This window comes from Telmatherina bonti (genome assembly GCF_933228915.1).
Source record: "Telmatherina bonti genome assembly, chromosome: 3".
NCBI lineage: Eukaryota > Metazoa > Chordata > Actinopteri > Atheriniformes > Telmatherinidae > Telmatherina > Telmatherina bonti.
In genome coordinates, this window is record NC_136621.1 from 34496336 (window position 1) to 34516649 (window position 20314).

At 40.0% G+C, this 20314-nt stretch overlaps 2 protein-coding genes across 3 annotated transcripts; one reads left to right on the forward strand and one right to left on the reverse strand.

The window, feature by feature from the left end:
- Positions 1 to 314: 314 nt before the first annotated feature.
- Positions 315 to 3849, forward strand: ppp2r2ca (protein phosphatase 2, regulatory subunit B, gamma a; the record flags this gene model as incomplete). The annotated part of the gene is made up of 9 exons (XM_079264890.1): positions 315 to 378; positions 476 to 573; positions 681 to 864; positions 1155 to 1267; positions 1490 to 1667; positions 2561 to 2725; positions 2801 to 2970; positions 3224 to 3315; positions 3558 to 3849. The coding sequence occupies 9 exons, from the start codon at positions 315 to 317 to the stop codon at positions 3847 to 3849; spliced, it is 1356 nt and encodes a 451-aa protein (XP_079121016.1).
- Positions 3850 to 6974: 3125 nt separating this feature from the next.
- wfs1a (Wolfram syndrome 1a (wolframin)) lies at positions 6975 to 19868 on the reverse strand. 2 transcript variants are annotated; one of them, XM_079264778.1, is made up of 12 exons: positions 19746 to 19868; positions 18662 to 19249; positions 15044 to 15123; positions 13571 to 13715; positions 13320 to 13493; positions 13013 to 13090; positions 12809 to 12933; positions 12543 to 12671; positions 12042 to 12287; positions 11486 to 11764; positions 10327 to 10490; positions 6975 to 10215 (listed from the first exon to the last, which is right to left on the reverse strand). In XM_079264778.1, the coding sequence occupies exons 2-12, from the start codon at positions 19245 to 19247 to the stop codon at positions 9024 to 9026; spliced, it is 3198 nt and encodes a 1065-aa protein (XP_079120904.1). In that variant the 5' UTR covers positions 19248 to 19249; positions 19746 to 19868; the 3' UTR covers positions 6975 to 9023. The 2 variants fall into 2 exon arrangements, with proteins under 2 accessions (XP_079120904.1, XP_079120905.1); XM_079264779.1 differs by lacking the exons at positions 18662 to 19249; positions 19746 to 19868 and adding an exon at positions 15602 to 18652.
- Between the last annotated feature and the right edge of the window lie 446 nt (positions 19869 to 20314).

A 20314-nucleotide genomic window follows, 5' to 3' on the forward strand; every position in this document is an offset into this window, starting at 1 on the left:
ACAACCTACTTAATGACAACGCTCTTCTTTCCTTCCCAAATCCATCTTCATCACCAGCCTCTCCATCTGTTTTGCTCCCCACCTCTCTTCCTAGTCACTTCCCTTCTTCTTTCATAAACCCCTGTTTCCTCCCTCTTCATCTTCTCCTCACACCTCCTCTCATTCTGGCCAGCCGGTTTCCCAGGATGCCTTGCTTCAGGCCGCTCTGGTAGGCCCTAGCAGCATGGGCGGAGGCTGGGCAGGAGGAGAGATCACGGATTGGACCCTTCCTCTCAGGACGGGCGCACTGGCGGGTCACCCTCCTTCAGCTTCAGATGGGCGAGGACGCTGAGAGCCCCAAGATCAACCACACCTTTCTGCGAGACTACGTCACTGAAGGTGAGTCTCTGGTTCGCAACTTTTGTGCTTTATTATTTATGTCTTCTTCTCCTTTCTTCTTCACCCGATTCTGTTTATTACCTCTGTTTATTACCAGCTGATGTCATCTCTACGGTTGAGTTTAACCAGACAGGGGACCTTCTGGCCACAGGGGATAAAGGTGGCCGAGTGGTCATCTTTCAAAGAGAGACTGAGGTCAGACTACTTTTCAGTGACCACAACTCAGTACTCAGTACTCAGTCTTAATCATGTTCACGTACATAGATTGTCATTTAAAATAGCATTTTTGTCACACTTTTCAGACTAAAGGGGAGTCAGAGGAGGCAGGGGAGACAGGGGATTCTGGAGAGTACAATGTCTACAGCACCTTCCAGAGCCACGAGCCGGACTTTGACTACCTGAAGAGTCTGGAGATAGAAGAGAAGATCAACAAGATCCGATGGCTGCCACAGCAGAACGCCGCACATTTCCTGCTCTCCACCAATGGCAAGAAATACTACAGAGACATGTGACCAAAGGATTTAAAATAATTTTGAAGGACATATTCACGCAGGGGATCAGTTTAAAAAAACACCTTGCTCCTCATCCTGAAATGTATTAAGTCCGTTTTTATCTTATATTACCCTGTTAGGATGAAATGACATCCAGCTGAACAGTCTAAAATGATCATCTTGCTTTCTTAGACTGCAAGAAATTTCTTGTTTTTATTCATTTGTCAGTTGTTTGAGTTGTCCAAAAGCCCATTCCTGATGTTAATATCCTGCTTCCTGTCTCAGATAAGACCATTAAACTGTGGAAGGTGAGTGAGAGAGACAAGAGACCAGAAGGCTACAACCTGAAAGATGAGGAGGGACGGCTCAAGGATATTTCCACCATCACCTCTCTGCAGGTACAAGGACACACATGTGCACACATAGATTTTGTTCAGTCATCTGTGGATCAGGTTGGCATTCAGTGAGCAGACCTGTCGGTTGCCTTTTACACATTTGTGATGTTTCTCTGGGTGAATGCTGACTCTGGTGTCCTCTGATGCCCTTTCTTGTCTTCCTTGTTGCATTCCCAACACTTTCTTTTTTTCTTACCTTCAATCTTCAACATGTCTCTGTGTAAGGTGCCAGTGCTGAAACCAACAGATCTGATGGTGGAGGTTCGTCCCAGGAGGGTATTCTCAAATGGACATACCTACCATGTCAACTCCATCTCTGTCAACAGCGATGGGGAAACCTACTTGTCTGCCGATGACCTCCGGATCAATATGTGGCACCTGGGCATCACAGACCGCAGTTTTAGTATCCTTTGGAACTCCTGCGGACATTTTTTTATCATCCTTTTGTTTTCTGTTTTAATACTAGGATCATAAACATCATCTCCTATTTTGTCTTTGCTCAGTATTTGTCTGTTGCTCGATCCATCACTGTGGGCGATGCTTCTCAGGTGTCACAGAGTATAATATACCCAAACCTGCACGGAAGTAAGATCTTTCGCTTCTCTTTGAATGGTTAAAAATAAATTTCTGCAACCAGAAGAAAAATCCACAAGTTCATGTCAATCAAGTTCAAATATATTCACATATATCTAAATATTTTCCCCAAAGAAAATGCATGTAATGTGATGATACTTTGGTTGCATGTAAACCACAAACAGCTGTAAGTGTGGCAATATTTCTTCCACATCTTTCAGAGTTTTGTAGATTATTCTGTCACAAACAAAATTCACTTGTGTTCTTCTTAATCCATCTTTAAAGCCTAAAGCAAGCAGTACATAACTACTGTATGATTTGATATGTTTCAGCGCGAGAGATGTGCACTGCCCTGAAGTGTGTGTTCAGCTCAGGCTGGAGCATGCTACACTGGCTGCCGTTAGTGTTTTCCATTCAAATGGAAGCTGACCCAGAAAATCGTAGAAGCATCCATGGAGGAGACGAGCCTAAATAATTTACTCAGCAGTACACTTTCTACTGAACCACATAGGACTACCACAAATAGAACAAAGTGAGAAGCAGAGTGTGCATGCATAGTGGAGGATGGGAGGGGCGCATTATTTGGTTGTGATTATGAACTTTGGCATGACGAAACAACTGAATCGGACTGAAAAATGAGAAAGTCGTTTGAAATTGGCGTGTTTGAGAGCATAAATGCAGCCATCCCTAGATGTTTTGTTCCTTTATGGGGCTTCTTTTCAGATATTGTTGACATCAAACCGGCCAACATGGAGGATCTGACGGAGGTGATAACAGCTGCAGAGTTCCATCCTCAGCACTGCCACTTGTTTGTGTACAGCAGCAGCAAGGGAACCCTGCGCCTCTGTGACATGAGAGCTTCGGCACTCTGTGATAAACACACCAAACGTGAGCTATGAGCCTTTTATTTGTAATGACATTTGAAATCACTGAAATGCAACTAACCACTGTGTGTCTGATCAGTCTTCGAGGAGCCTGAGGATCCAGGGAGCCGTTCCTTCTTCTCAGAGATTATTTCCTCTGTGTCGGATGTCAAGTTCAGCCACAGTGGACGCTACCTGCTGACAAGAGACTACCTCACCGCAAAGGTGTGGGACCTGAATATGGACAAAGGCCCAGTAGAAACCTACCAAGTAAGATAGTGCTGTTCATGTCTTTTCTTGAGTTCAAAATGCATCTTTTTATTTTAAACTATAGTAAAGTCCTTCGTTATTAAACTAAACTGCATGAATTGTTTTTTTCTTTTGGGTACTGCCACTGGATATTCTGTGCCTCATTACATGAGCAAAACAAGGAGGCGTTTGGGATTCACGTAGATTTTCTACCCCTGCAGTGTTACAGAAGTTTTCTCAGAAAACTAAAGCTGACTCTCCACTCCGTCTCCAGGTCCACGAATACCTGAGGAGTAAGCTGTGCTCCCTATATGAGAACGACTGCATCTTTGACAAGTTTGAGTGTGTCTGGAACAGCTCAGACAAGTAAGTGGCTGCTGGGAATGGATAATGAACAGTATATGCAAGTGCATTTGAAAGCTACGTAGGTGATCCTGTCTGTGCTTACTGGGATTTTCTTAATGCCTTTCCTCTGCCATTCCCTGACGTTTAAATCAATGTCAGAGACAAGCTTTGCAGATGTCAAATCAATCCTACTGCCCTTAGTTTTTGATTTCCTTTTCTAAGTCTTCATCCTGCCATTCATCCTTTCCTCTTCTCTGATCCAGTGTGATCATGACGGGGGCGTACAACAGCTTCTTCCGGATGTTTGACAGGGAGACGGGCCGAGGCGTAACCCTTGAGGCTTGGCGGGAGAGCAGCAAGCCTCGGGCTGTGCTGCGCACCCGCCGTGTGTATACCGGTGGCAAGCGTCGCCGTGGCGATGTGGGCGTCGACAGCCTGGACTTCACCAAGAAAATCTTGCACATGGCTTGGCACCCGTCTGAGAATATAATCGCTATAGCCGCCACAAATAACTTGTACATCTTTCAGGACCGTGTCAATGCCGAGACGCAGTGACGAGAACTTTGGAGGACGGAATAATTTTATCTAAATGTTACTGAATTAAAAACTCACAAATATTTGAATGTGGAACTGAGAGCTTTTAAGAGAACATTATGTCAGGCTGCATCACAACATACAGATATGCAGCCTGTTAAGATCAGATTAATGACAAAATTGCAAGACTATTTATTATATCTAACTTATTTGATCTTCATGGAAGGTGTATAATCATTTTTTTTTCCAAGACTGTGGCCATCAGGACATGTTTTTCTGCACTCTTTTCCCACTTTTTGAAGATGTTTGCATCAATTTCCCAAGTTAGGGGCAGTGAATGAGGTGCAGGGACACCTCTCCATCTCCAGTGACTCAGTACTGTTGATCACACAATGCTTCACCGCTCACTAATGTTCTCTTTTCACTACAAAAAGACAGCGAAGTGCTAGTTAGCATCAGAGAACAAGTTACTGATGCTGCAAAACGTGCATACTTGAGACAGCTGAGATGACTTTACCAGACAAAGCATCAACATCTAAGCATTTCGAATGTGGAAATGTGGAATGTGGTGTTGTTGTATAGTTCCTCACAACATAATTTCCTCTTTTTCGCTTTTGAGCAAAAGCTGAATCCCTCCTTCAGAGCAGTGCTCCTGGAGATTGCACGCATAACTGACCCATAATCTTTGCCCTATTCACTTTGCAATAATAGCACTAATAAGGGCAGTGCAGTAGTATTTCTGCTTTAAAACATGAGCTTTTCTTCTACAGGTCACACACAATCTTTTACACTCAGCTGTAAATATTCTGTACTTATTTCCTTTTCTTTGTTTTTTCTCAAGTTCTAGCGCTTTGGTTCCAGAAAGTCGGCAGATTTTGCTGAGAGCAACATAAATGAGCCTAAGATCTCGTTTATGGAAACATTTTGGAATCGAGCGATTTCTATGTGAAGCAATCCATAGATGGTTATTGCTAGCTACAGAGTGTATTTGGTTCTAATTTCAGTATATGAAGAATTTGGTGTCTACAATCTACATCCATACGTGTTGAATCATGAAGGAAGGCTCTTTGTTAAAGTTGAGTTCACCAATGTTTGCTTGGCAAATTAGTGTTCAAACATTAAAAAAGACAAAAAAAAAAGGTTACTTGGGATTCTGTGTGCAGAACAGAAATGAACATAGTTCATTTTATGATGAGTAAGCACATTTTGATAAGGGTTTTCAGACCCAAAGGAGAAAAAATGCACATCGTTTATAAACGAAAGCCCTGATTCAGCTCATTTAAATGGCTCCATTTGTGTCGAGTGTGTTTGAGGGTCAGAGGTGATCATCAGTGCAATATCTCTTTATGTAAGTCACTGAAAAGTCTTTTCATGTCCAAATTATAACGTCAAGTGAATTTCTCATACTGTATCACAGCTGTCATTACGTATACCTCACAATGCTACACGCTACTCTGGAGTGGGACACTGAAAGCTGAAGGTGCGCGGCTTTAAGGGGACGCCATTGTTGGACCGAACTGCTTGATAGGATTGCATTGCTTACAGTAAAGTACTTTGTGACCTTGGTCCTGATGGAATTACTGTTAAGTGGTCCAGATTCCAATTGTAATCAGTAAAGAAAGAGGTTAATAGGTGGAGCTTCTCATCGCACCTTTTCAAGATCTAAAATCTGATGGGGCGCTCGTGGTTCACTCATGTAAACCTTAAATCTCAGTCGAAGGTGAAATTATCACCAAATCTGTTTCAGCCGTCTGATTTCTCCTCCTTTTTCTTGAATGCAGACACATTATCGCTCTAATTGGTTTAACACAGGGCGAAACAAATATAACAACCTATAAGAGAAACGTTTGCAGAGTAACCGGCCACCAAAAGCATCCAGCAGAGCTCAGGCCTCCAGAGGTGAAGTGTAGTTTAGCCAGTTTTAATCGCATCATAACCACCATCACATAAAACCAGAGGTAGGACTTTTGTTCCGGATCACAGCAGCAGCAGCATGTTGCCATTACTCAGTGCTACTTGCGTGTATATCTATCATACTTTAAAAAAAAAGAAGAAAAAAGTAAATCTAAGAGTACAAAAACCTAACACAAATGAGGTGAATGAAAGGAATGTGCATTAATAAAATTATATAAAAATATGATGAAAATGTGTTGGACTTTTTTATGTCAGTGTCCCTAAATGTGGTAGGGACACAGACCACATGCCCCCCCTCCACCTTTTTCCTGTCAAACTACGCTGACAAAAAGGCCACAAAGGCCCAAAATCTATTGAAAAAATTAACAAAAGTGTCAATGTGTGTATCAATGCTTGTATAATTTCAGATACAAGCATTGATTTTAGTTTCGCTTTGAACAAGTGAAAATTGAATTGAAACTAATTTGATTCTACTTACTTAAACAAGACATTTGGGTTCAATGAAAAGTGGATAAACAGATTTCTTATAATTTACTTTAATGACCAACAAATGTCAGATGTTGACATGATTTTTTGAGGGAATAAAAATGAATCATTTAACATGTCATCAGTTTCGTAAATTTCATTAATATGTTCATGATTTAGATTCAATTTAAAACCTGATTTAATTCTGTCAACTCTGTGAGATCATATCAGTGTTATCTGCTTATGTACTGCTCTGTTATGGCAACATTGACTGCATGTCTGCACATCAGCGCTGTCTGAGTAGGAAGAAGGATCAGATGATGAGCTGGTCTGGTGTTTGTATTGGGATGTCCCACACAGAAACAGGCAGAACTATCAGTTCATTTATACCATCTTAACTATTTCTAATTTGTGGTTGTTGTTATATGATCATGTAAATACACTTCTTGTTCCTCAGATTAAATAACCCCCCCCCATAAGAGATTTTAATAACACTTTAATAATAATTGGCAGCCCAATTAACTGTCGCATAATAAAAACACACTCACATTCACAGTATATAAGCAGTAATTACCATACATAAAGGTTACATTTAAACATGGTTTATGACTGTTTAACAATGTCCACATGTAAAAATGTGTCAGCTTCCTGACAATACAGTCAGGAGACGGTCTGGATTTGACTGTTTATGTCTGTTTGTCTGCACAAACAAATAGAAAATCATTCTCTTTGTTTACTTTTCATCTCAAAAACTCAAAATCCCAGCGTAACCTTTGTTTCCATGTTTGGAAACACATTATTTTATTTTCAGCTTTTAACATAAATGTTTCTTCATGACATCAGAAACAAACTAAACAACAAAACAAACCACTTCAACTGATATCAATTACTCAGTTTGGAATGAAAAAAAAAAAGTCCAAAAGTTTTTGAATGCAAGAGATGCTGTCAACAAAAGGGGGGGAAATGTAAATGTGGAAGGGGTTTGGCCAAACATTATGTACTGATATATTAATCTCTGGACATCTGTTATGTCATCTCTCATGTCTGACTTTGTGGCACAAACTATTTTTGGCAGACTTACTGCAAACCTTAAAATATTAAATCTGTGCTTACAAAAAGTAATGTGAACTGATTAGGACTAAGATATCAGAAGACTAGAAAGTAAGGAAAAAGAAAAGATTATTACATCAATGTACATTATTTTTGGACACTGGTAAAACTCATAAAAATATTTCATGTTGTTTATATAACAGGTAAGATTGAAAGTGGTGGTTTGTGAATTGAATTTCTTTAAAATACAAACTGTCTTTTTCAGGGACCTGAAACACGTAAATGCTTTGTTGTTATTTCTCTACCAATTAAAATCCACCTGTGACTTTCACATTGGGAAGCTGTGCAGCAAAAAGACAACACAGTCCAAAGAGCTCTAAATAAAAGGTAAATAGCCCATTAGAGGCTGCAATACCAAAACAAATCCACCATGAAACTAATATAAAAAAAAGTGGACTCTGGTGAGGTACCAGTCCAAGCATTTTTACAACTAACTTATCTAAACAATTCAATTCAATTCAACTTTATTTGTATAGCGCCACTTCACAACAATGTTGTCACAGGGCACTTTACATACACGAATCAACATACACATCACTTTGAGCCAATTCATACATATCCTATAATAGAAACCAACTGATTGCATTGAGTCATGACTTCGATCCAATCCCCCATCCTGAGCTGCAAGCGGCGACAGTGGGAAGGAAAAAAACTCCCCTTTAACAGGAAGAAAACATCCGGCAGTCACTGCAGACATTAAAAAAATCAGCCTCTGAGCCAAATCCGGAGTAAAAGTGATCCATTTTCAAATTTGAGTTTTATTTTTCCAGCTGGATTTGCCCACAAGCTCTCCATGGGATGAAGATCTGGGGATTTTCCAGGTCCTGCACCAATGGTAACCTAATTTAGCTGACTCCTCAGCAACCAAAAGATTCTCAGTGGATGTCCTGAATCCTTCCCCACCACCGCTGAACGTCTCCTTGAAGTTTTTAATGATGTGGAACATATTTCTTTTGGTGCAAAAGCCTTTAGCAGTAAATTTTCTGCATGCAAGACCCCTTTTTATGCTCAGCAATGACTGAAAGAGTTTCTTTGAAAGATACAAATGCTTGCAGATTAAAAAAAATTATTTCAACTCCCAGTTTGGTGTTTAATGCAACTAAATGGGACTTCAGCTGACTTGTATCACTCACACCTGTGTCAGTGATATGAAACCAAAAGGTTGTTGACTGACTCGTCTGTAGCAGAACCAAAGTCATATAAATATTGCTATTCTGTAATTAACATTGATTTCAATACAGTAAATTCCTTAGAATTTGGAAATATGATTGAATCCCCCTTCTATTTAAACTCTTTATTTTATTGTTTCTTTTCTAAATTTGCTCCAGTGTCCAAAACCAAAATGATTATAACTGTTTCTATATTATGATGAAAGTTGTTTATTCTGACATATGATTCATTTAAAGAATATCTCTGTCCTAAGAAAAAAAAGCTTTTTTTCCGATTTAAAAAAAAACAATTGCAAAAACATATAGAGGTCCTGTACATGCAAAGATTTTCACAGTATACACATTCAATTTCTAAATACAAATAAACTCATGCATTGCGAAGATGAAACGTCTTTGCACAATCAAAATCTACAGATCTATATTAGATCAATATGTAAAACTTAATTTAAACTGAATTTGGATTATTAAAATCACATCATAAGGGAGAGGATGAAGATGAGGTTAAGAAATGTCCTGATTTCTTTCTAATTTTTCTCCTTAGGTGGGGAGTTTTGCTGACAGGAACGGTGAAAAGAAAAAATCAAAGGCAAACTTGAAGGCTTTCAGTGTGGTACGCCTCCAGTCTCGCTCTATCTTCACCTGCCTGCCTCCAGTCAGCTTAGACGGGACACAATCCAGACAGTGGATAGCCTTCAGCTCAAAAGCTGGAGTTCTTGCTCCCAGACGTCCCTCCAGTTTTGTGCTAAACTCCACCAAATGACCAGGATCCAGATTCAGCAGAACTTGTCGAAACTCGTGGCTGGCCATTAGGATTATATCCATGGCTGGGTCTTCTGCCTCTGGACTTCCATCCTTGATCATCCCCATTGTTACCTCAAAACGGTAGCTGTCAAAGCGCTTGACATGGCAGGTGTGTTTGGCCAGAACCTTGACCTGACACAACTCCTCTTCCTCTTGCATTTGAAGCAGCACGGGCAGCGGGACGGCAGCCGTCGCAGAACTGGCGGCTACTTCTGCAGCCGAGCGGTTTAAAAAGGTTGCATTCTTCGGCTCGCATTTGGGATACGTCTCACCATACAAGCAGCGCAGCCAGTCTCCCATGAACACTGGCAGCATGTTGATGACAGACTGTGCCCCGTTTTCCGTCTCGGCTACACGGACGTGTTTGAAACGTCCGGCCCAGGTGACTCTGTGTCCATGCAGGTGTCCACAGAGGATCTGTGTGTGGGCCATGCCTTTGGTTTCCCAGGCAGGGGGCCCACAAGCCTGACTGTACTGGTTCCAGGTCAAGGTGGAGTTGTACACCTTCTGTCCCTCTGCATGGTACACGTACACTGAGAAAAACAGGATCGCCATAGAAGTACAAAGTAATATTAATTTGACGGGGCCGCGGTGGGTCAGCGATCGGACGATATCCAGAATAGACATGCTGTACCGAGTCCAAAGCTGCAGGGTGACAGGAATGGCACACACCACAAGGGTCACAACCATTTTTGTCAGTTCTAGTCCAAGGAACCACTTAAAGAGCTGGATGAAGAGCATGGTGGCAAGACCGAACGCCAGAACAGGCAACGCGAACAAGAAGAGAAAGTAAGCCACGCAAGTGCGGATTAAACCCACAGCAGAGGAATTCTGGAGGAGGACCACTGAGAACTCACACCACATGAAGCACACTAGGTATGGAATCAGAAAGCAGTAAGTTCCCCGGAAACCACGTATTCTTGCCATGCTGAGGAAGGAACGAAAGAGGGGGGGGGGGGGGGGGGGGGGGAGGTCACCTTACAAGTACTGTGTTGAAAGTGAACAATATGTCTAGGAATAAAAATAAAGAACTACTTACCTGAAGAACAAGTAGAACAGGTAAATATACAAGAGACAGGGCAGGCTCAGCTTCAGCACCACGGACTCCCCCAGTGGCAGCGTGGTGAAGGTGCGCCCCAGGAAGCGAAGCACCGTCATGTTTTCCGGCAGTAATTGGGTCAGACAGCACAGATTTGATGCTACCTGAGTTGAAGTAAGCACAGTGATAATCTAGATGTTTTTGTACTAAACCTCTAAATCAATAATCCTCATAATAGAAATTAGGGCTGTGACGATATGCTTTTGTCCCGATTCGATTCAATTCCGAATTTTTGGGTGCCATTTCGATTTAAATTGCAATTCTCACAATTCTTCGATACTGCTCATTTTTGTAGATTAAAAACAAAATAAATGTACAAAACTTTTTTTTTTTTTTTTGCTTGTCACTTTTCTTGATTTCAGTTAAGAAAAAAAACACAGTAGCCAGACCATCATTCTGATGATATAATGCCCAAGAAGACAAGTTAAAAGATCAATAAAAACAATAAAAATGGCAAAAAATTAATTATGGATTATATTTTATTTGATTGAAAAAAAAAATCTATTTTTATCCCCCCCCAAAAAAAATCAATTTTGAAATTGTGAAGCAAAAAAAAAATCCCGATTTCCGATTTTTTGATTTGATCTTCCCACCCCTTATAGAAGTACTCAATCTGCACTTCTGCAATATATCTTACACCATTGTGATGCTAAAAGGATAATTATAGAAAAAAAGCAGACTGTTTCCTTAACTGGGGCAATTATTTGATATCAGCTGACTTATCTGAACACAGTTATTACAAACTGGACTAATGTGGATCACATAATGGATGTTTTAATTGGACTGCAGTGAATTACAGCGTCTGTGCCTTGAGATGTTTGTTGACACTATTAAAAAATTGAACTGAATGAAGTAAAGATTAAATCAAAATGTTGCATGATGGAACATTTCAAGTGTTTCTAGCTTGATTTTTAAACAAAATTGGGACAAATAGAGAAGAATTACTTCCAGGATTTGATGGAAAATCAATTGATTTAAAAAAAAAAAAAAAACTACAATTATTTATTATTATTGAATATAACACAAGTGTATTTTCTGTAAGTATAAAAAGTATGCAAGTCCCTATCCTAAAGTCATACAAATCACTTAAGTTTGATACCTCAATAAACATGGCCCGGCGTGCGTAGGTCACAGCGGTTGGGCTGAGGCTGTTGTAGCTGACCGCAGTAAAAAAAATGGCCACAGTGGAGAGCTCAGAACAAGGGATCCATTTCTTATCCGCAACAGGGAAGGAGAAAATGACAAAGAATACAGACAAGATAAAATAAAGGTATGGCTCGAGGTTGTTCCAGCCAAAGTTGGTCTCTGCTTGCTCCACATCAAGACCAGGTTCGAAACGTGTCAGCAGAGATGTCAGAGCTCTGAAGTTCTCCCAAGTCTGGAAAAAAAGCAAATCCAAAATGATTCAAACATAAAAAAAGGGCTTTAATGGGGAAATTAATTTAGTTTCTCAATGAAATATGTTTATATACAAACTAATTAGTCATATTAAACACATTACATTAACAAGTGTTTTAACTGGCTAATATGTATGATTACAATAAAGGTTCATTCATTCATTACATTTTTGGGCAACAAAACCAAGACAAAGTATATCTATCTTATTGGCCATGATATTTTATTATTCTAACCAAAGACCATCAGAAAACATTCACCTTACTGCTTTGGAAAACTCGCAGAGTGCAGATGATCATGGAGACGAAGGAGAGGTAGAAGACAAGCAGAGGGATGACGAAAGCAAACAGTTCGACTGTCAGGTTGCTGATGATGAAGAAGAAAATGAGGGCGTTGACGTGCTGTGTGGGGATGATCGTACTGAGCCACACGACACCAGCTCGCGACGTCCAGTCGATCAGGCGCTCCTTCATTTCGAGCACTGCATGCAGTGGGTACTGCAACATCTGGAGGTACGACACAGATGTGGATATAAACAAAAAGAAAGTCTAATATAATATAATACAATACAATACAATATAATATAACATAATATAATAATATAACAAAATATAATATTATAATATAACAAAATAATATAATATAATATAATATAATATAATATAATATAATATAATATAATATAATATAATATAATATAATATAATATAATAAAAAAAGGTTTTAATATATGTGCTTTTCCAGCTACAGAACCAGAATACCATTAAACGTGATTTCATGTCCATGGCCTTTTTAATGGCACCAGTCTGCCTGGTGTCCAGCATCCCACTGCATCCGATACTCCATGAATGTTTGTGGATCTTCTTGTATCCTGATGGAACTGGCTCAGTCTTTAACATACAGACACAAACACATTTACGCCATACAGCCCTAAACACTACATTTAATTGTTAACATAGAAAATACAAAACCACAGAATCCTGTTAATGAGAAATTCTGACCGGTTTTGCTGAGTGGGAATTTGTACCTCCTTGCCAGTGTAACCTGATGCAGGTCTTTCAGTCTTGGCCTGGCCTGGAACAGCTGGGACAATACCTTGTGCGTACTGTTTAGTCATCTCAACAAAATCATCCAGGTCAACCATCTTATTGGCTATTAGGGTAGAAAGCAGATAATTATGTATAAAGTATTCTCTCATTTTGTGCCACTATCTCAGTCCTTTTGTACCTACAGTCACTGCTGACCATGCTCTCCAACACTTTCTGGGTCTGGCCTGAGGTTGGGGCAGGGATCCTGTTTGCAGCAACCCCTGTTGGTGAACAGCAATCACAACATCAGTGAGTTACAAACCATCCCCATTAATACCAGCCTGTAATCTGACACTGCTCAGTAAGACAGCTGCAAACACTGAGAGCGTATGGGACCATCACGTCGGAGCATGCAGCGTGCAGTACACCACCGAGGATTGTTGTCACTGTGCAAAAACACTTGTTATTTTGGAAGCTTTCTCCACATGTCTGTGAGTGTGTGCCTCCTACCCGGCACTGCGTTGACCTGGCTGACATTTTGCAGCATCTCTGACACAGCCACCTTTGTCTTCCTGTCTGGGTTGAGTCTCCAGTACATCATCATGGCGGCTTTGCGAACTGCCAGTTCAAACCTACTCTCTGTCGACAACTTGCGCACATCAGCTTCGTTCTTCGGCGTGATTCCTACTCAGAGATGGAAGACTGTTAAGGAACTGCTTCCGTAAAGTCACAGAGGAAAGATGCATTTGACAAACTCCAACCTTTTTTCTGGATCCAGCAGTGCTGAAGCAGTCTCGCTGCACTTTTTCTTCCTTGTTTAGCTGCTTGAATCAGCCAGTTGACAGCCTGCTCGTTGTTCATTTCTCCGTCCTTCTCTTCAGCCAGAACCAGGTAGTGCTGACCCAACTGACACACAGTGGAGAAGGAAAAAGTGAGATTCGTACAGTTGTGCTCATATTTATTCATACCCTTTCATTAAAGAAGGAAAAAACAGCTGCCTGGAAAAATAAGCTGAAATTGACTAAAGTAATAATAAATAAAAAAAAATTATGAAAATCACAACATTATTTTCTAATTCTGGTTTAATAGAAATATTTTTTTAAAAAAAAGAAAATAAGACCATTTATAATTTCCTTTTTTTAAGTCTCCAGTTATTTGAGTGACTGTTGTAAATTCAGCCTTTTCTTTAATGAAAGGGGATGAATACATTTGAGCACAACTGTATTTCTTTGAATGGCAAAACAATATACAATCGAGTTTCCAAAAATGCTGGGTTGATGTGGAAAATGTAAATAACAACAAAATTATGTACAAATATTTCAGATTGATTTATGCATACTTGCACATGAGAACGTAAATGCAAGTGATGTTAATAATGTACAAAAATGAAATCCATGTGTACTTTCACAGATTTCCTGTGAAAACCTCATAAGCTAAGTGGATTTCTAGCAGGATTTCTGTGGTAGAAAGCAGATCTGGTGAAGTTCCAGTCACACATGACAACAAAATCCATAATTCTGCCTTCTCGTTGCTGCCAGTGTTCCTGTCATGGCTGACTAACACGGGCAGCTGGGGCCCCAGTGCCATATCAAGTGACTCTTTTCTAATTTTGACCATCATTACACAACTTCCTTCCCACACTTTTATCCTCAAATGTGCCTATTTTAGCAGGAAGAGGTTAGTTTTCACCTGAAGTGACTTCTGCATGTGTGGTATTTATGCTGATACTGCTTAACACAGTAAATGTTTCAAACTGAGTCTTGTCAAAGCTTTGCTATACTGATATAAAAGTCCTCATAACAGGATACAAGTATAAAGTTAAGTAATACTGGTGCACATTTCCTGCATAGTGTAGCTCATCTTTTGACGAATAAAAGAAGATTGGAACAAGTTGTGCTCTGCTAAAGCTGCATGTTCACTGCACTCACACACCCTTTCTTTATTTAGGTGATGAATGCATGTCATCTAGTCTAAGGATTTCAAAGCTGCCTGACTAGGCACTTAGGAATTTCCCCTCTCAGACATGAAGGGTCTTAAATGCAGATTTTTCACCTGTAGCACCCGTTCACCTGTTTTCTTCATCATTTCATAGTGTGGTCGATACATCAGTGTATTACATCATAATCCTGCGATCAAATTCTGGGCGTCAGAAAATACAAACCCCCTCACACCCGAACTGAGTCACCCAGCAGGACACAAAACAATGCCAAGTGGCAGTCTGGGCTTTCACTCACCTGGGTCTGAGCTCGAGCATCACCAGCTTTGGCCCTCTCCTGCAGCTGCTCCACACTCAGCTCCTCCTCTGGTTCCTCATCTGACAAAAGAGAAGAGTCACTATCCATCAAATATAACTTTATGATTAAATGAGCTAATAAAATCCTTGTTTTTTTTTTTTTTATAGCCTTTCAAATGAAAGATAAAAAGTCTAAGAACCATGAAAAACAGCCCAGATGGTTGCACACTGCAGCTGCATTCTGGACTGGTTTGTGCTTAGCTAACATGGAATGATTGTTCTGATGTGTAAAACATTTTAATTCAAAATACTTCTGCCTGATTACATTACTGTAGGAGCACTAGGACTCTGATTTCTAAACACACTAACTTCAGAGTCTTGGTGGTCAAAACCCCTCTGAAACATTTGCAGTAACTTGAGCAGAACAAAAATGTCAAAGGTGGAGTCGATGCAAGAGCATACGTGTTTGAAATATGCCTGTATCTGCCTGTCCATTAAAACATTTTCTGACAAGACGCTGGAGCACAAGCAACTCTTAGGACTTATGTCACACTAGTACTTGTTGATAGCATGAACTTTCAAAACCGTTTCTGTCCTCAGTGTCCTTTCAGCCTCTTCACATGAAACGTCTCAGGTTCTTGTACGCAGTAATATCACGTACTAGTGGCGCTCTGAAATGAAAGGTTGGTTAGATACAAAGTTTAAATTCAGTTCGAGATTCTTCGAATAATTGACAAAAAATCTTGAAAATGGTTTATTAGTCTGTGTTAGTGGACATATATGGGTGTCTGAAGTTACCTGCACCAGCTCAAAATCTCCTACAAAACTCCTTTGAAACTTCTTTTTTTTTTTTTTTTATAAAGAATTCTTAAGGTCTGGAAATGTGTTTTCCAAATCTAAGGAAGATTTTTGTGTCAATCCTGCAGCTTAAAGTACCATAATTCTTCCTATTCCACCTAAACCTAAAGTCAAAACACAGTGAATTCTCTGTACTTCGGAAGTAAGAACCTGAAACAAACTTGTTTAGAGATTTTTATATTGTTATTATATTAACAGGAAATTCTCAAAATAAGATATATACATCATATAATTATGTAAAATCTTTTTTTTTTTTTATACTTTACTTTTATGTAATTTTTAAAGATATGAACTAATGATCCTCTATCTTACTATGTGACAAAGAAATCTGAGATTTATAGAAGCTGTTTTTGGTTTTTCCCCCAGTTTTTTCCAGTCAAAAACTAGAAATTTAATTTTCTGTTTGCTTCTGAATGTGTCAGCAGCTCTTCCACAAAACACGGAGGAATGGACAACCAGGGAAGCCCAAGGTTTTTATTGAGCTGACGTAAAGCAGGAATTATGATATGATTTTGATTCCAGCATGAACTCTTCTGCTGACTGTAACATAAATTCAGCCCTCCCTTCCATGGTGCTGTGTTTTACCAACATGGGACATTTCAGAAGAGGACTCAGAACCATGTTTTATCTCATCACTATCAGCTCTCTGTGCAAAAAAACCTGCAAATATGGGAAGTTGAAGAATGGGAAGATATGAGCAAATAGTAAAATAACGTTCTATTAGTTTGCTGTGTACTAGAATGAGTTTTAAGAGTTATTTAGAAGTGAATTGGTGCCCAAATTTACTGATGTCATAGGAGTATAAAGGTGCTGGGTAGATCTTTATAAAGAACTTGGATGATGAGGAGAAATGTTGAGTCACTGATATTCCACAGTATAAAACAGTGCTAGTCATTGCATGAAGCCCAAACCTTGCCATGTGATTTTGTTTTATGTGTTGCAGCTAATGGTGTCATACAAGCAATGAATATAATAAGAAAGATTTTAAACAACTATACCAACCAACCACAAAACGGCCAAACAGATTACAACCCCAGAACCTTTCCAGCATCCTCAGCGTTCCCAGATTTTAGGAGCATCACACAGATTGTGATTTTTGACAGGTGAATAAATGGTAATAATAATAGTGGCTGTAGCTCAGGAGGAAGACCAGCTGTCTTTCACCTGGAAAGTTGGGAGATTGATTCCATGCTTCCCTGACTATGTGCCGACGTGTCCTTGGGCAAGACTCTGAATCCCAAGTTGCCCCCCGATGTGCCTATTGAGGGGTGTAAGTCGCTTTGGATAAAAGTGTCTGCAAAATGACTACATATTAAAATAGTAGGCTGGTGGGAAAACCAAATAAAATAAATGTAATCTGCTATATTTAAGCCTATATCCACACCATTTGGTGTTAGAAAGAGGAAATTGTCCCCAACCAAACAACAGGGCTTGGTTATGGCTTTGGAAAATTTGTCCACTAGAGCAGTGTTTCAAATCCAGTCCTCAGGCCCCCCTGCCCTGCATGTTTTAGACACATTCCTCCTTCAAAGCACCTGAGTCAGATTATTAAACTTCCTCATCAAGTTCCTTTCAGCCTGTTAACAAGCCTTTATTTCATTCAGGTGTGTTAAAGTAGGGTTGCCTACAAAACATGCAGGTCAGGGGGGCCTGAGGATGGAATTGAGAAACACTGCACTAGAAAAACCAACGCTGGCTTGGCTACTAAAAATGGTTTGCTTTGTAATTTTATAAAAGAAAAAAAATCAGATGAGAAAATATAAAGGTACAGCAACAGCTGTGGAAAATTATGGCTCTAAGAATAAAGACACTTGATAGACGGGTAGTGGGAAGACAAGAAGTGTTAGAAAGAGAAAGGAGTGGTATAAGCTGTGGAAGATTTCAAGAAAAATATACAGACAAAAAATAAGCCGAATAATGTGGTTGACTTCCATAGTTTTGTATTAAAAAGCCTTTTGCTCTGATTATTTCCTTAAAACCAGCAGATATGAGCAGAACTGTTAATTCATGGCTTCATATCTGGTGTCTCTGTGGTGCGCTGTGCCACAATTTCAGAAAGCTGTGTTTACTTGTGAGAAAAAAAAGGACTATTTTTTAAAATATAATCTTTAAAGATTTATTAAGATTTTTGTCAACTCTTAAAACACAAATCTTCTGAAGACTTATAATCAATCAACCCAATAGTTGTTAGGGTTCATCTCAGTTTATCAGACATTTCAGGCTGGACTGAAGCCACTTTGTTTCATACAAAGACCTGCAGCTGGAAAACTGTCTGTGTGTTTGTCCCTTGACAGACACCGTAACTATGTGTTTCATGCTAAACTTGTACGTAAAATTCTTTTGATCATTAAACATTCACTGATATGACAGATAAGTTGTGATGTACACCACCATGCAAAAGTTAGGAAATGCTTTTCACTTGAATCTAATGAGAAAGCGTGTCCAAACTTTTGACTGGTAGTGTGAGTAATAGTAGCTGGTAATCACACCCTTTTGCTGTATATAATTTAAAAACTACACTGTAGTTTATTTAAATGTTACTTGTTCTTTAGTACTTTCTCTACAAAGATGCAGCCCATTTTGTCCCCGTAAGATGGGGGACAGTTACCTAGCAACTGTCGAATGTGGTTCCAGAGTGATGTTTACATGTTCTGCTTCACATAGACACACCCATCTCACCTTTTCGCCTCAACACAGCGTTGACCTAAAGCTCAAAAGCATCATTTCATCATGAACTTAAAGCGAAGGGATTCACTCTCACCCTCTTCCTCTTTGGCATCCTCTTCTTCTGCTTTTCTAAGTCTTTCCTGCATGATCACCCGCTTGGCCACAGAAGCAAAGGTTCGTCTTGTAGGGACAGATGTGGTCCCCGCAGAGGCATCTGCGGAGGAGGAAGGACAGGAATCTCTCTGAGTGTTACAGGCTGAGCTTGTTGATGTGGACGAGGCAGAGCTGAGCTGGGAAAAGGAAGAAACTTGGGGTGTTTGAGGGGTTGAGATGCTGAACGAAGGAGGAGGGGTTGGTTTGTCAGGAGAGATGCGTTTAGATGATTCCATTTTTGATGTAGGTTCAGAGGAAATGGGATACACAGGTTTTGATTTAACTATGGAAGGGAGTGGGTCTATTGGTTTGGAGTCGACATGTGTGGATGGGGGAGAGGAATCAAATGATTGTTTAGGATCCGATGAAGCTGCTGATTTGTCATGCTGAGGTTGAGGAGCAGAGGAGTTACTGGACCCAACTGGAGGAGGAATTTGTCTGGACGAAGAACAAGAGGGTCCCTCCAGGACAGAGTGTGACTCCTGGGTGTTGACCGTTGGTGTTGATGAGGAATTCTTATCCATCATTCCTAAAATAAAAAAAGGGATGTAAGGATCTTGTCATGTAAGCAGGTGAGAACCAAACACTGAAGTAAAATAATGAAGTTAAACAGAGTTTCAGCTGACCTAAAACTTCTCTGTGAGGAAGAGTGGGTTGAAATGTGTTTTTTTTTTGTTTTTGTTTTTTTTTTTTTTGTCAAAAAACACAACAAAAAACAAGTGGTAACAATAAAGCTAAAACTTTGATGTGATATAATAATGCAAATCTCAACACATTTCTTTTTAAATGCTTATGAGTAAAAACGTGACAAATAAATAAACACTGTTAGAGGATCAGTTTTTAAACAAATATTAAGGAATGTACGGCATAATAATAATAAAATTAAATTTATTTTCAGAGAAGAAACCTGCACGCGCACACAGACGCAGCTCGTGTGCACGAGCACCGTGAACTGAACGACAAACTCATCCAAACAAACTTGCGCTGAAACAGCAGTCTTTAAAAATACCATAAATCTGACTTACTTGCAAACTTGCAAACAGCTAGATTTCCCCAGAACAGCCCTGCAAGACAAATATCCTCCTGATTTAAGACGTTTCATTCCATGCACTCTGCAGCGCGCACAAGGCGACTCCACGAAACCAGAGACGCACATTTGCTGCCGTCAAACTCCGGGCTATAAACACCTGCCCTCTGAAAATAGGCTCTCTGGTAGGCAAAGATAAACGTCCATCAAAACGGGGACTCGTCTCATTGGCATTCGTTTGAAAAAGATTATTAGATAGATAGATAGATAGATAGATAGATAGATCAGATCTCATAATCAGATCATTTTGTTTGATAAATTCCAGATTGGCTGCACGGTGGCACAGTGGTTAGCACTGTGGCCTCACAGCAAGAAGGTCACTGGGAGGACCTTCTTTGGCTGGGGAGGGGTTTGGTCAGTGGCCTTTCTGTGTGGAGTTTGCATGTTCTCCCCGTGTATGCGTGGGTTCTCTCCGGGTACTCCGGCTTCCTCCCACCATCCAAAGACATGCATGTTAGGTTAATTGGCCTATTGGAGTGGTTGTTCGTCTCTCTGTGTGGCCCTGGG